Here is a 15,129-nt window from a genome sequence, read left to right on the forward strand (position 1 = left end):
ATGACGCAGTTTAATTCCAAAATGTATTTCATTTGAAACGAACGTTGCACGACACACCCTCCAATCACGGATAATAACTGTCGCATTTTTCGTGAAAGACGATTAGATAAAAGTGTCTCAAAACAACAATAAAAAAGAATATAATATTGTTCGATTAAATGCTTTATTTTTGTATTGGGCATTCCAGCCTTTTGTATAATATGGTTTAGTCCTTTTCATCAAATATATTTATGTATATATATACTTTAATCTGATTTGCACGCTGCTGCAATAATGCGGATAACGATTGGGAATAATATAATAAATAAGCAAAAGCCAAAACGATTGTTTACGTTGAACTAGCACAATTTCAGTGAGCGAAGTGATTTCGTTACATGCATGGTGGTTTCACGGCATACAAAGAGTATGATGTATAACCGTGTCGCTTAAACATATTTCGTTACGCACGCGTACGTTGGTTCGTTTCCGATGCGGTGTACAAATAATAAAAGAAACACGGAGCTGCCATCTTCTCTCAGTAACTTTCAGTTACCTTTATGGCACGGCGCACTATCGTGAGCTGGTAAGAGTGTAGGATAGGAATTCTTGGAGTGGCGAGTGACCGATGTAGCGAACTGCAATTCATTAGCAATTAATTTTTTGGCAAATAGCGGTTTTACTATATAAAACAAAAAGAGGTAATCGAAGCAATGTTTGCCATTTTCAACCTTCCTGTCGTTGCTGTGCCAGGGATGGCTATCGATCGTGGGTTAAGATCAGCTTAACTAAAAAATCTATCCATGGAGACTAGTTCAGAAAGTCGTTGCATATTAACACGTAAACAAAGTCCATCAAGCATTGGAGTCTCGTTAGGTTTCTAGCCCTGGTTTGGTTTAAGTTTGTTTCCGGCATGAATTTTCGTGTCAATCCCATTTCTTGCTCCTTCACAGTCATGGTAACAATATATTGATTATAAAAGCCTAATAATAAAATCAGCTCCACTATAAAGTAAACGCATATTACACGAAACTTTTCAATGCGTCGGTTTTTTTTTCGTTCGAAAGGAAACGAATCGGAGAAACTAAATATCCAATACATTCTGCATAATCCATTCGAGCGAGTTCGTGAATTCGATTAAATTGGCTGTTCGGTGTGTTAATTTTGCATTAAACTCACCTAAGGTAAATGACAAATAAATTCAGTACAAACACAAGCATCAGCTTTGAGCGTAGTACGCCGCCTTGCAGTATTTTGATCGATTTTTAAATCGAAAAGATTAATATGAGAAATGTAGCTATTAAATCGCAAACGAATACATAAAGAGGAAAATAAAATCGATACTTTTTGAAATTCTTTTAGATACTTTAATCTAATGACTTAGGGGTTTGTCCGCATAAAGAAGGAGAAGTGTCCATGAATATGCTTAGTACATATAGAAAAATATTCTGCTGGCTTTCAAAATATTTTGTAACAGTAAAACAAAAGAAAACGAAAAGGGGCCAAAAATATACATCTTTCCTAAGCATTGCCTGTACATGCCTATATGGTGAACAAATCACTTTTCAACATTGCTCTGTTACATTCCATCACATAAATGACTCCTTATCACTGCGTCGCTGATTATACTAGAAAGCATCGATTAATCTGGCGATGAGTATTGTTATCAGTAGTACATATCCATATTGAACGTATGCAGCACGACCGACAACCGAACGAAAGAAACGGTACCCCACTCGATTCAACTTTTCCTGTCCCATTTGCCCACTACCGGACAACCGAGTAGCGGGTACATAACGACCGTGTATATTACATTCCGCAATGGGGGTCCTTCTGTCACTGCGCAACTCCCTCTTTTGATTGATACCGGCACATTCTCTAAAAAGCAACTGAAGTAGCGACTAAAACGCAAACATAATGCAAGCGAAACTTTAAGCGCTCTTACATTCTATACTATATCGATGCCACCCGTAACGACACGACGAAACTCTTCTTTGGAAATGCTATCTCTCCATTGGAAAAAAGATCCTCCATTCGATATCTACACAATCTGTTGCGAATCTGTTGCACGACACTTGGGCGTATTGCTGCGGTTACGTTACGGGTACATGATATGCAGTGTGAGTGATGGTGATAGTAGCTAACCAATGCTAAAGCCGATCGCTTGGACAAGTTTAACGCACTCTCGGCTGCTTTGCTAGTGTTCCATAGAAAATCAATACGTTTTTTTGGTCGCGTACAGTGTGAAGTGAAGGGTAACAATAGTGTTCTTGTCACTACACGCTACGTTCTGCACAACAACGGTTCCCCAACAATATATTCCTTTCCATCCGGGAACCGGTGTCTCCTAATCCGGTGTTTTGCTACAACTTGTGAAGGATGAGGCTTTTTCTACGTGAATTTTTACACTTCATTCTACTCCACACTCTGAGACAGTATCTTTGCGATGAGCTTGGTGATAAGTAGTTGGTTGTCTATTGTTTCTGTCGTCGTCAATCGATCAAGTTTTACAGTTCGCTCTGTTATTATTTCACCTACGGGAACGAGAGAAAAATCCGAAATTATCTTACCATCGCCCATACATTCCGTCGCGGCACACTTACCGTCATTTGTTTGTCCCGACGCAAGAGTGGTATGCTGTGGTGAAGTTCGGATTGTAGGTTATCAAATCATATCATAGACAAAGTAGATAGAGTTGAGAAGATTCAGTGTAGAAGGAAGCGTAGGTCGTGGGAAATCGGAATCAAGAATTTGGGCGATTGTTGAGGAGGATTGGTGGCGGTGGCGGTGAACATATAATTGACGGAAAGAAAAAACGAAAAAATAGAAACAGATAACCGGTTAGTGCTGAACGATTTATCCAATTCGGGCTATTCTCTTCACCGTGTGCGTGTCGCAGGGCTGAGCATTTTAAAGGAATGAAGAAGAGATGTAAGAGAAAATTGAACCTTCTTGTCGCCTGCGAACAGAGCCAACCACCAACAGGCCCAATACTTACCGAGAAGGAACTGAGGACACTTTCTTCGGCGTGCTGTTAGCAAATGTTTTATTCGGGGTTCGCGGGGCTGGTGTGGGTGGTGTGGTGGCCATTGCGGTATGCGTTTGCGGTGATTGCGCTGCGCCATATTTTCTCGGAGCTATAATGCGACTGGGCGACTTCAACGTTTTGCTGACCACGGGATCAGAGTTTGTCCTGGAAAATTTAGTAGTAGTGGTTGTCATTTAGGAAATGTTTAAAAAAAAACACCCAAACTGTGAGCTTCTTTTAACGAATGAATTAAATTGAATTGAAATTGGCTACATTTGTAATATACCAGTGGCATCAAATCATAGAATGGGAACATAGTTTATGAGCAAAGAAGCTGGTTTTCAATTTACCTCGTTGTTGGATAACTGACGGGACGCGGAATGCGAGATTTTGTAGCACTGTTACCACTGGTCGGTGTGTTTCCTCCGCTCCGGATTTCCATTTTCCGCTGGCTTTCGGCCACCGCCGCCCGACCGTTTGCTTCCTTGCTCAGCAGCTCCCACTGTATCTGTAGTCGTTTGAAACGATTGGTTTGTATTTTGTCCTGCTTTTCCTTTTCGGTGCAAGATGGAGAACCCGCCGATGACGGAGTGGCCATGGTACGCTGCGCCGGAGGAGGCTTCCGGTCAGCAATCGTCACCCCATGGTTCGGTGCCACGACGGACATGTTGGGTGAGTTGGGTGGCGTGGAAAACTTTATCTCAGTCGGTCGCAGCAACACGGTATTGGCGGCCGCAGCAGTAGAGGAAGACGGTTGCCGCACCGGAGTCGTGCAGGCCGTGGGCGTTGTCGCCGCTGCTTTCGCCGGCTTGGTGAAGGTTACATTGCGGCGCTGCGACAACGCCCGGCTCACCTCGTTCCGTAGCCTCGTTCGGTCGTACGTCTCATCGTTCACTTCCTCGATCGCTTCGCCGGTCGACTCGAGAATGTGTGCAATTTCAGCGTAATGCTTCAGTTCCGCCCGTGGGACGTGCGAAAGGAAGTGCTCAGCGCGGGCCCGTGCCTCCAGTTCCTCTTCCGTCGGGTGAATACCAGCGCTTCCAGCGCCAGCACCTGCGGCCAGTAGCTCCCTTTCGCTTAGCTCGACCAATTTATTGAGCTTGTGGTAGTGGTCGGCTGACGGAAGCTTTGGAGTGTTGGCCAACCGTGGATGGGGCGTCATGTTGGGCGAATTGTGCAGCTTGTGTTCACCGTGTTCGGGCTCTTCTTCGTAAAAATTGTACGAATGATGTTCCTGCAGTGAGCGCCGCTTCTCTCTCGCACCTAACGCGGGATGCTGCTGCAGTTCCGCTATGGGAGGCTCTTCCTCAAACATGCTGCTCCGTTTTGGTTTTGTCGGACCCGTATTGCCACGGCCGGCGGGCCGGCGAAGAATACTTTTCGGTGGCCCACCCGCCATCCGTCCCGATGGTGGCCTCTCGCACGAGGCCAACACCTCCGCCGGACTGTCGTATTGGTAGACGTACAGTGCATTCGGTGCTACACCGGTGCCGTGGATGTCCATCTCTGAGTCGCCCGTCGTGAGCATAGTGGACGACCCACGATAGCCCGAGCTTGGTGCCGCACTGGAACTTCCGCCGGAGCTTGAACTCGCGTATGTCTGGGTATTTTGGTGCAGCAACGCCAGGCAATCGCAGGCTACACCCCGTTCTCCAGTACCGACTCCGCCACGCCGCAAAGGAGGCGTTTGGCAGAACATTGGCCGACTTTCGGTTGACAGGGCGAGTTCGCTTACCTCCGGAATGTGGCGCAACAGCTTACGGTAGTGGTTGGGAAGCAGAAACACCAGCGACTTCCAGTCGGCCACGTGCCGATACTCTCGTTGCTTCATCGTTTCGATGTCGTTCAGCGAAAGCGGTCGAGCCTTTTTCATCGGGCGTCCGGCCTGCCCGCCACCGGACATCGTTTCGCGGAAGGATAGCGGCGATAGCACTATCTCGTTTTGCGGTTTGAGGAAACCCAAATCCGGAAGCACGTAGTTCGGGTAGACGACGAAGACGGGCGCCTTTTGCCGGTCGCCCAGCTCGTTCAAACGATCGAGAAACGAGGGTGGAATTACACGAACTTTTTCGCGTGATCCTGATGCACCCGTCAGCGATGTTTGCATCGATTTCGTGATCATTTCGAGCGGAATCGTTTTTGTCGTCCGTGGCGGCGTTGTGGTGTTGTTGTTACCACTGTGGTTAAAGATCTGCGTCAGATTCTCCGACGTGCGGCTCGCCTCGCTGTTGGTGTCCTTGTAACTATTGTTATTGTTCACATTGTTGTGATGATTATTGTTGCTAATACTGCTCAGTGGGCTGGCTGCGATGCTTCCTCCGATACAACCACCGCCACCGCTGCTGCTACTGATACTAGAGCCATTTTGCAGTAGCCGAGCGTGCACGGTGGCAGGATTCTTCACCACGGCCCTTCCTGCGCCACCGATGTTCATGTTGTACCCCTTATACTGCTTTCGTGGTGAACAGGGAACCTGACGGTTGAAATCATTCAACTTTACATGCCCCAAAGCAGGGCCATGGACTCCGTGGGAAGCTACCGGGCCACCGCCATCCGCACCATCGCCATCAGTGTGAGGGTTCTCTCCACCTTCTTCGACCACCCGATGGGGGCACGCATTATTGTTTAGAGTGTTAATTTGTGCATCCAAACTGTCGAGCTGGAAGTCATCGTCGTCATCGAGTGCCCCTCTAGCAATGGGCGCGGCCGCACCCATGGTGGAAGAGCATTTGCCCGAGTCGTGCATACTCTTTTTACGTCCACGCAGCAACTGCGGCTGATGTTCACCGGCCGAACCGCCACTGTTCGTACTATCGCTAGGCCAGCACCCGGAGGACACATCCATGCAGGTGTCGGTGGAACTGCTTTTCTGTTTAATGAACAATTTCACCAAATTAAACGACGGTTGGTGTTGCTGTTGCTGGTGCGACTGTTGTTGTTGTTGCTGCTGATCATGCTGCTGGTCGTCCAAATTAACGCTCTGCTCGCTTTCGTGCTGCATCGAAGCATCCGCACCATCGTTGTTGCCGTTGTTGCTCTCGTTCTCCGAATCCGTGGGCAGCGTGTACATCGGAAGCAATGTACGCAATGGTCGATCGAAAGATTCCGCTGACTGGTTGCTAACGGCGGCTTGCGAAACGTTCAACGGTTGCTGGCCATTCGGAGGGGCATGTTGCGGGCTTTGGTTCGAGTGAGTATTGTTCGCTTGGAGATTTGGCATGCTGAGGCTCTTGCGCACGAAGCATGTCCGAGCGTGTCGCGAAATGTGGCTTATCAGAGGATTGATCGGAATCGCCACTCTACGGAAGAAAAATGGGTCCCTTTTCAGGTTAGTACACTCTTGTCACAATTTATGAATTAGGTGACGCGGTTGTTCAATTACCTCTGCGGTGGCCCATTTCGCTTCACTTTGCTCCAGGTGGTGTAACCAACTTCCGAGTGAGACATGGATGATTCTCGTGCTTTAACTAATTTGGTGCGGTTCTGTAGGTTGTTTAGCAAATTCATTCGTTTGTACTTGCCGTAGTTCTCTGGCCCATCTGCTACAATAAAAAGTTATGTTTCAAACAACCAACCAATGGCAATTGGGCCGGTTTGGCTAGGAAAAAAACCTTACCGTAAAAGCTTTCGTCGGAGTAGAGTACGCTCTGCTCGAACGCGATCGTGTAGTTGTTCTTATTCGCCTGACACGTGAGTATTATGTCTTCTTCGTCCGGATATCCGTCCATGTCGAGTGAATCGACACTGATGTGTGACTCCTTGACGGGAGAGAAGAGCAACTCTGACTTGCAAATCGAATTGTCCATAAGATCGGCCGTTATCAGTCCTGCTCCCGTACATGCGCTGATCGTCGAGAAAATGCGGTTATTGTTACGCGACTTCCGCTCCGTGTCATTCGCGTGTAGATGACCGGGCAAACCGGTCAGCAGCGAATGGATGTCCTCGGTGCGGAAGCTCTCCATATCGATCTCCGCCAGGTTGGCGTCGATGTCCTTTGCCATCTTCTCGTAGTACGACAGCTCTCCAATGCCATTGTACGAGGCGGAGAGGGCCGAAAGGATGCTTTGATGAGTGGCCACTCCGTCGCGATAACTTCTGCGGAAAACGAATAAAGTTTGCGTGATTGTTTGGATTCCAGAATCGCCACTGCAGAGGGAACATTTCCCGGGTGCAACATAAAACCCTCTCCTCCGCCCGGTCAGTAGAAACTTACCCAAAGTCCGTAAACCATTGGTAATCACTGAAGTCATGCGAGGATGCCACCGAGCAACCCAACGGTGGCATGTATATATTGCAGTTGTTGTCTGAACCGGGACTGGCAGCCATTGTGACTGTGTCAGAGGGATGAGTGAGGTACTTTTACAATCGGCAATCCAAAATTCCGATCGCGCAGAGCTCCTTTATGGAACCGCGTTTAGCGCAAAGACGTTGAGAACTATCGATGCCATACACGATAGAGAATATCTGTGAAATGCGATAAAAAGCCGGCGACAGGATGTTATTGCGGGACAAGTACCAGAATAATAAAAATGCTGTTGATACAAATTGTCGGTACGCCGGTTGCAGTACTGGCAGTAATTTACTTTGCGTATTTTGTGCTTAGAACATTCAAAAACTATAGCGTGATATTTCAATTACTAAACTAAAAAAATATACGAAATAGCCAATGATAGGTTTTGTGAAGTGAAGTGAAATTGATTAATTGATTAAATTGAAGCAAAACGCCTCTGGAGTATATTGAATCGGAAATGTAGCAACTAATAAAACTGATAAGTTTCAAAATTCTTTATAATGCTTCATAGTTGAATGGATTATTAAAAACCATCATTCAACATACAATTTATGGAAAGCGAGATAAATTGAGTTCGGTGCTCTTCAAGACACAGTTAAACAGGCAACTAATAAGAGTCTACATTATAACAGTAAATAGATTTTTGCTATTTGGGCCTGATTCCCCAAGTCCCACGAAGCAAACAAAACGGACAGGGCCGACTGCACAACAGCACGAGCTCAACGACGTTCTTTTACGGTTGTCCGATTATAAATTCAATGTCTTAAAATCCGCAGTTAGCTTTGAGGACGTGTCTTTCGCTCGATCGGCCCACTGGCGAACTCCTTTTCGAGGTCCAACCAACGCCAAGTTGTAGCGAACCGCGACGCATGCGATGCGAGAACAGATGCGGCGAGCGGCGGAAGTGACGGTCTTGCTGGTCGCGCCAGCGTCACCATAATTGGAATCGTGCAAGTCTTGATTCGCGTTGATTCCTCAATCAATCCGTTGCTCGTGGCACAGTGCATACGAAAAAACAATGCTTTTCATTTGACGCAAAAATGTATCTGTTTCCTGCTGGGGTGCACCAAGGACGGATGTACTCATTATTGGCCGCCCTCAAGTTATCCATATTTTGCCAATCAGTGTCAATATCATAACACAATAAACAGCAGTGTTTATGAAACCATAAAGGATTAATATCTGGATTGTTGAATTGAACGGTGAATGAAACTTAAGCAGCAGCAAATTAAACGGCGAATAACTTGCGGTTTGTGAACGAAGCGAAACAACGCCCGATAACGACACAAACAACCGGAGTTATCATCATCTGTCAAAGTTCGAATGCAATCTTTCTCCATTGCGTACGGTGCGCTGGGAGTGTGCGTGTGTACGGCACAATACACTCATACCAACGCTGATGCGCCATTGATCGGGTGGTGTTGTATTTGCTGACATTACGATGACTCAATGAAGTTCCTTCTCCACGTTCTTTCCGTGCTACTTCACATTCTACTCGATACGATTGATGTTGCAATCGACCGATTCCGTCGAAGGTACGCCCCATCCGTGGCGCGGCGCGTTCACCATTAATTTGCTCCTCTTTCGAACTGTCGCACCATAATGCCACCCCAAAAACCTACTTTTAGATCGGAAAAGGGTGCCATGCTTGGCATGCTGATTGCCTTTGCCTTGGAGGTCATTCTCATCCGTGTCCGTGTCTTACCTGCAATCAGAAAGGCGCTTTCCGTTCGTCGTTCAGCCGACACAACGCGATTGGTGTCGTAATTTGATGCTGCTCATTCCATTCTCTCCGTATTTTAATGCTTCCCTTTGTCCCCGTTTCGCTGCTCACGGTTCTCTGTGGCCGTGATAAACGGGCGAGGCAACACACACCCGCTCCGGTGCCGCATAGATAAACAAACACGGCGCTAATCGCTACGTTCTTCAGTTGTCACACCAAACCGTGATCGCGAGTTTCAGGACGGTATTTTCATCGCTTTTCGTGCACAGCACTTCACCGCGGGCCTCGCGGGCAAATACGGTCTCTTTTCACTCCTTGCTTGGGGCCGCACACAGCACACCCACACACGCGCACACCGAATGCGCCCAGTGCGTGCGCACACACCGCGGCCACCGCGATTGCTCTCGCGGCGGGAGGGTGAAAAGTGGATTGACTGAAGCAATTTTTTGCCTCTCCTGTTTCACACACTCTCTCGCGCACTTGCTACCGCGTTTCCCACTCGCGCTTTCTCTCTTTCACATTCGCTCCCCTTCCGCCCAACAGTAAGTAGTGCAAAAAAAAACGGTAGGCAAATCACCAAAACTCTGCTGAGGAGATATGAGATGTTTAGCTACTGTCGATCAGCAGCGGAACACTTCCGTTTCCCTAGGCAACCGAAACGAGGCGTTGGGCCACTAATTTGCACTGCTTGATGCGAAAAATTTTCCCTTCGGGCCAGAAATCAATATGGCGACCAACGGAGCGCAGCTACGCAAAGCAAAAGTGCACCATCTCGAGCACAGGCAGCTGCTGCTGCATTACAGCACCCACTTTCACATGACCCCGCACGAACGGGGGGTACAGTTTTTTCACTTTCTTTACATTCCACGCACTTCTTATGTAACTAATGCAGCTCGCGGGTACACGATGCAACTGAACAGCTCATCCTCGTTATCTTCGTCCTAACGGTACGGTACGGAATCGACGTATGGGTAAGATTTCCTATGCACACGTTGCCACAAACCGACACCGAACTGATAAATCTGTTTTTACTTTGCGGTTGTTTGCAGCGGAACAACGACCGAATCCGCAGCAATCTCTGACTCATTTGTTTGTTTTTTTTTTATCGTTTTGACACTTGCCCGATTTCCTGAGTTTTTTGCTCCGAAAGGTGACAGTTGTGTGCAAAGATTGTACGATCCTAGTACCGCTAGCTTACGTATAGGTGTCGCTAGCTGCAAACACGAGTTTCAAATAAGTAAGAAAACGTTACATTTCTCTGATTATTTCTCAATCGGCTACTTTCTTGTTGTTTAATGAAAACAACATCAATAGTACAGTAAACTTCAAAACGAAAATTCGTTCGGTAAACCGTTTATTGTAAAGCGTACCTCTGCATGCTTTTCGCAACTTTAAAGTGCTGCTTCTCGCTGAGCACCCAAATTTGAGACCAGCGATCCAATGGCAACTGAAGTGCGCACTTTAACAGAGCTCTTGACCTGCTTTTAGCGTGCCGCCATCCCCAAGAGGTTGGTCAGTTGAAATCTAGCGACCAACAATGTGCAAATGGTGAGACGCTCTAATGGTACAAGGACAGCGACGAGCTGAGGGCTAATTTTTGAACACAGTTGCACATGTCATCTCCTACACGCGATCTCATCCGGCCACAAGTTCACGTCGAGGACCAAGGACCGTCATACACATGGCATGGCATCGCTTACCGAAAGTACGGCGCAAACAAACGGCATGTGTCTACAAGTACACACGCTAAGCAGCTTATACACATTTATAATCCTTTACAATGTATCGTTTGGTCGCCCAAAGCGTGTCCCCAGTGGAGGAAGCAGTCCCGGCTGTGCGCTCAGGAAGCCGAAGGGCCCACACTCAGGAACCACGGCGACTCTCAGCAGAACCCATCCACCATCAGTTTCGAGTCGATTAGACGCTGTTGTTGCAATTAAATTCCAATGTTTACCATTTGAAAAATCGTCCCCTCCAACCTGAACCATTGGCATGGGATTGTTTCGCATCAACATTTCGGAAGGCTTTGGGCGCTGGGCATTTCGGGCGCATCAAAACACCAAACTCACCTTTTCCCGGACCACGGGATGGTAGCTTTTCTGGCGGGCTTCCTGAAATTTATTGCGCCCTGCCGAATGTAAACCGATGAAATATACGAACCGTCGAACCCGCCCGTAATCACGTACACCTTCTTCTCTCTCTCTCTCGGCAGACCCTGGAAGGCTTTGGCGGAAACGGAAATCCTAAACAAATCCACCAACTTAAGCATAACGACTTTGGCCCGGAGGAGCGTTTCTTTGGAAAACTTTTCTTGAAGATGCCTTCAAGACACCCCGCCGTCGAGGGCTGTCTAGGTTCCGGTCCAAGTCCATCCTCCGCCCGCCAGCTCCTGGAGCACGTACCGATGGCTTTTACGGGTGAGCAAACATTAGTGTGCTAATTTTGGCCTTTATCCGGTTTAGGTCGGAGCTAATGATAAAACGTCTGTTTACGGGCGTCTGTGCAAGTTCTATTGTGCTTGATGTTCGATTGCCGCTGGAGGAAGCATTACACCAAAGCCGACAATTATTTGAAGGGTATTCTTTGAATTCTCCATTCGATAGCATAAGTCGATAGGATTAACAGGAACTTGGAGATGGGATTAGCAGGAACACTTGCACATAGTCGTAGAGGTACGATTAAAGTTTTGCATTCAAGTTGATGCAAGTTGCGCAGACGGAGGATGTACAAAGTATATTTATAACAATAAGTAACATTACCCAATTAACGTATTTTTCTTTGAAATTGGTCAGACACCTATTTCGACGGAGACACCAAAGTGAAACCATTTCTGTGAGAACCTGTTTGAGAGCGATCCTTTTTCGGTTATTTGAGTAATTTTCTCTCAATTGAGTTCGTGGAAACGTCGGAATTTGACGCCACTTTTTGCTTCCCATGCGCTCGTACTTCTTGTATTCAGTTCTTGTGTAAAAAATCATTTTCACATAGTCAAAGTTCTACATCGAACACTTTTGCCGTTTTGGCACAGCGTGTTCAAGAAACTCAACAGAAGCAATCCTTCTCTGTTATTTACGCTAATATCCGATAAATTACAATAATCAATGCTGATTGCTGTGCAATTGAAATATAAATTACAGAAAAGTCCTAAAAATAGATTACTTACTTGTTGCGTTCCGGAACTGTGTGTCATTTGCAGCTGTAGCTTTTGAACGTACTGAGCTCAAGGCAGGGGTCACGGTGTCACACAGTTTAAGAAAAGCGAGAAATAAGATATCGTACCCGTGGCGACGCTGAGACCAAACTAACAGATGGCGGACCAACTTCGCGGGACTGTCACAGCCGATTGTCAAGATGGTTTTCACGGTGGAGGGACTTCGGGCGATTGTTGCGAGAAAAAGATATCGACATTCGGCTTAAACTGGCCGACCAATCCGGTACGTACTGTTGTAGGCCCGCAGTGTTTTCTGGCCTACACGAAGAACCAGAAGCCAAAAGAAAACAAAAGCGGAAACTTTTCCGAAACTTTTGAGCCGCTTTCGGGACGCCTTTCGATACGGTGTGTCCACCGGGGTTTTCGGGGAATGATTTACGGTGTGTTTTGGGCACAGCAATGTAACTGGGTCCCTCGGCGTACGCCAAGTACCCGCCGCTCCCGTGAATCCTTTCGTCGCATGGGGGTTTTGTGCAAAAGTTTCCCCGTGTTCGCCGATCGCTTCGCCGCGAAGACAAAGCGAACTTAAACAAACGAAACAAACACAAAATAAAAACCTTCCGAAAACTTGGTGCAGCGGCACTCCGCAGAGTGTGGATACTATTTTTCACCGAAAAAGCTGTGCAAAACATAATTCTTCTTCGGGGATTGTTTGGACTGGGGTGTTCCTGGGGTGCCGCCATTCACCTCCGCTCTATGCTTCTTGCTGTCCAGGCTTCGCCCTTTTCCCACACCCATAGACACAACCATTTTATTCACGCAATCAGTTCATGTCAAAATCATAAACACTTTTATTTTGCAGCCGCCATCTTGTTTCATGTTGTTTGCTTATGTGTGCAAAGTTTGCGCGCCATTCTTCGTATGGGGTTTCGAGCTTTTTATTTATTTCTTGCGAACGCGTGTTCGCTTCGGAATGGGTACATGTGTTTCCGGGGTTTTCTATCCTTCTTATCGTTTAGCCAACGTACAAAATGTTTCTTCATCCTTCTTGCTGGCCTCACGGGGTCCGTGGGGCGCGTCTTTCTCTGGCTAGTTTCGTTTCCTTTGCTTCTGTTCTGTAAGTGTGTGTGTGTTTTATTATACAATAGCGATGATGCGACGTTTACTGGATCGCGATTGCATTTCCGGTGAGGAGCGTAAGCCAAAACAAACCGAGAAAAAGTGTCCCATGGCTGTAGTCCTTTTCGATTGCCCCGAATTCGACATCGTAGACAGTTTGATTTACCGGCATTCCGATCGACGTACGAACTGTGGTTGATCATCGGTTACCCTTTTTCCATTTTCCTGCATTACACTTACGCGAGCTAACATTCTAAACGCTCTGTACGCTGCCAAATACTCAAGTTAGCAAAGTCCGACCTCAAGAACATTCGTTTGTACTCGTGTGAAACATTTTGACCATAGAAAACAGCAAAGACAGTTTAATTAAATTTGTAGCAAAGCTTCAAAACGCTCACGGTATTCATAGCGTTTGCGAAGAAAATAAAGTTACTCTAGCTGGTTTGAGATATTTATTTTTTAATTTTCCTAATTTACTTCTCTGGTGCGTTGTAAATATACGAAAATGCTTCATTTGTACCTTACATAGAGTTTGACCTAAAAAAATGTGGCTTCAAGGAAATAAAAGACCTACCGCCTAAAGGCACAGGAAAACAAATTGTAAAGTTGAAGCGCATACACATTTAAAGTGCTCGAATGGAAAGATCAGATAGTATCGAAAAACAGCTCAAACACTGAGTTTAACCACCGAGAAGTATACATCTTTTCCACCACAGAATAGCGAATGAGGGAAGCCTGCCACCTTGGCCTTGGCTCGACCCTCATCTGATATCTTTCGTACGATCTTCTCCGTAAAACCACTTCCCGGTAACACCCCAGATAACTTTATTTCTCACCCGGTGTCGAATGTGAGACTGTTTATCAATGTTCATCAGGGCGTGTGTGTTCTGCCGGCGTGTGAGTGCGTGTGTGTCGGAGCGTGAAATATCCTGCCGGGCTGTGGGAAGTGAAAATACCCTTTACACACACACACACACCTTTGGTTTGGTTGGCATAACGTCTTAATTTAGGGCAACACTTACGCTTACACCGATGCCTGACGGGGTTGACTTAATGAAGCCTTTAAATGCAGCTCTCTGCCGAACCCTAGCCCAACACCAACCGTGATCAGTGCCTGGCAAATTAATTAGAACCTTTCGTGTCTACGAAACAGCAACGGTTTTCCGGGGGATTCACCCTATTCTTCACTCGGAACAGAAAAAAAAACCGCAGCCATTAAGTCATTATGTTGTACAATTATGCTGGATTATTTTTTCGCGATTTCGTTTGCTGTGTTTACCTCCATAAGATCTGCGCGAATCCTGTTCTTCCTGTTTCTGTTGTGTTGTTTTTGGTAGTAAGCTACGGTTTCGTTTACAACTTTGACTCTTTTTTAAAGGTTTTTTCCTATCTCACTCATCTTAATTAATTACTTTGTATGCCGCAATGGCACAATTACTCACACGCATTGTTTGCCGAAAATTACTTCCCAAATTATCTGCCCTACGTTGCAAGCACGCTGATCTTTTTTGTGTTTTTGTCCGATCTCGTGCCTTCCTTTTGTCTTTCGCCTATAAAACTGTTTCGCCACGGGAACTGCAGCACGGCATTGTGTATGGTACAATGCTTTTAATCCATTTTTCGCCTATGCTGCTGCTGCCTGTTATGAACGGTTATCATAAATTTTCTAATTATTTTCCTCTACTTTTTACCATTAGCGTTTGTTCCTGTTTTCTTTCTATTCTGCTTCGTTATCGACTATCGGTTTTGGTTTATAATTTATTTGCACTCATTCATAGCACCGTTCATGCACTCTCGGCAAATCCTTTGCTGCTACGATGGTCTACTACTACTTGTGCTCA

At 46.4% G+C, this 15,129-nt stretch overlaps 1 protein-coding gene across 1 annotated transcript; it reads right to left on the reverse strand.

Annotated features, from left to right (window-relative positions):
• Positions 1–197: 197 nt before the first annotated feature.
• LOC128274993 (uncharacterized) lies at positions 198–9,090 on the reverse strand. Its single transcript, XM_053013358.1, has 9 exons — positions 9,001–9,090; positions 7,218–7,468; positions 6,621–7,099; positions 6,387–6,546; positions 3,355–6,303; positions 2,975–3,169; positions 2,860–2,877; positions 2,580–2,613; positions 198–2,510 (listed from the first exon to the last, which is right to left on the reverse strand). The coding sequence occupies exons 2-9, from the start codon at positions 7,328–7,330 to the stop codon at positions 2,502–2,504; spliced, it is 3,957 nt and encodes a 1,318-aa protein (XP_052869318.1). The 5' UTR covers positions 7,331–7,468; positions 9,001–9,090; the 3' UTR covers positions 198–2,501.
• Positions 9,091–15,129: the final 6,039 nt, after the last annotated feature.

This window comes from Anopheles cruzii, chromosome 3 (assembly GCF_943734635.1).
Source record: "Anopheles cruzii chromosome 3, idAnoCruzAS_RS32_06, whole genome shotgun sequence".
Taxonomy (NCBI): domain Eukaryota; kingdom Metazoa; phylum Arthropoda; class Insecta; order Diptera; family Culicidae; genus Anopheles; species Anopheles cruzii.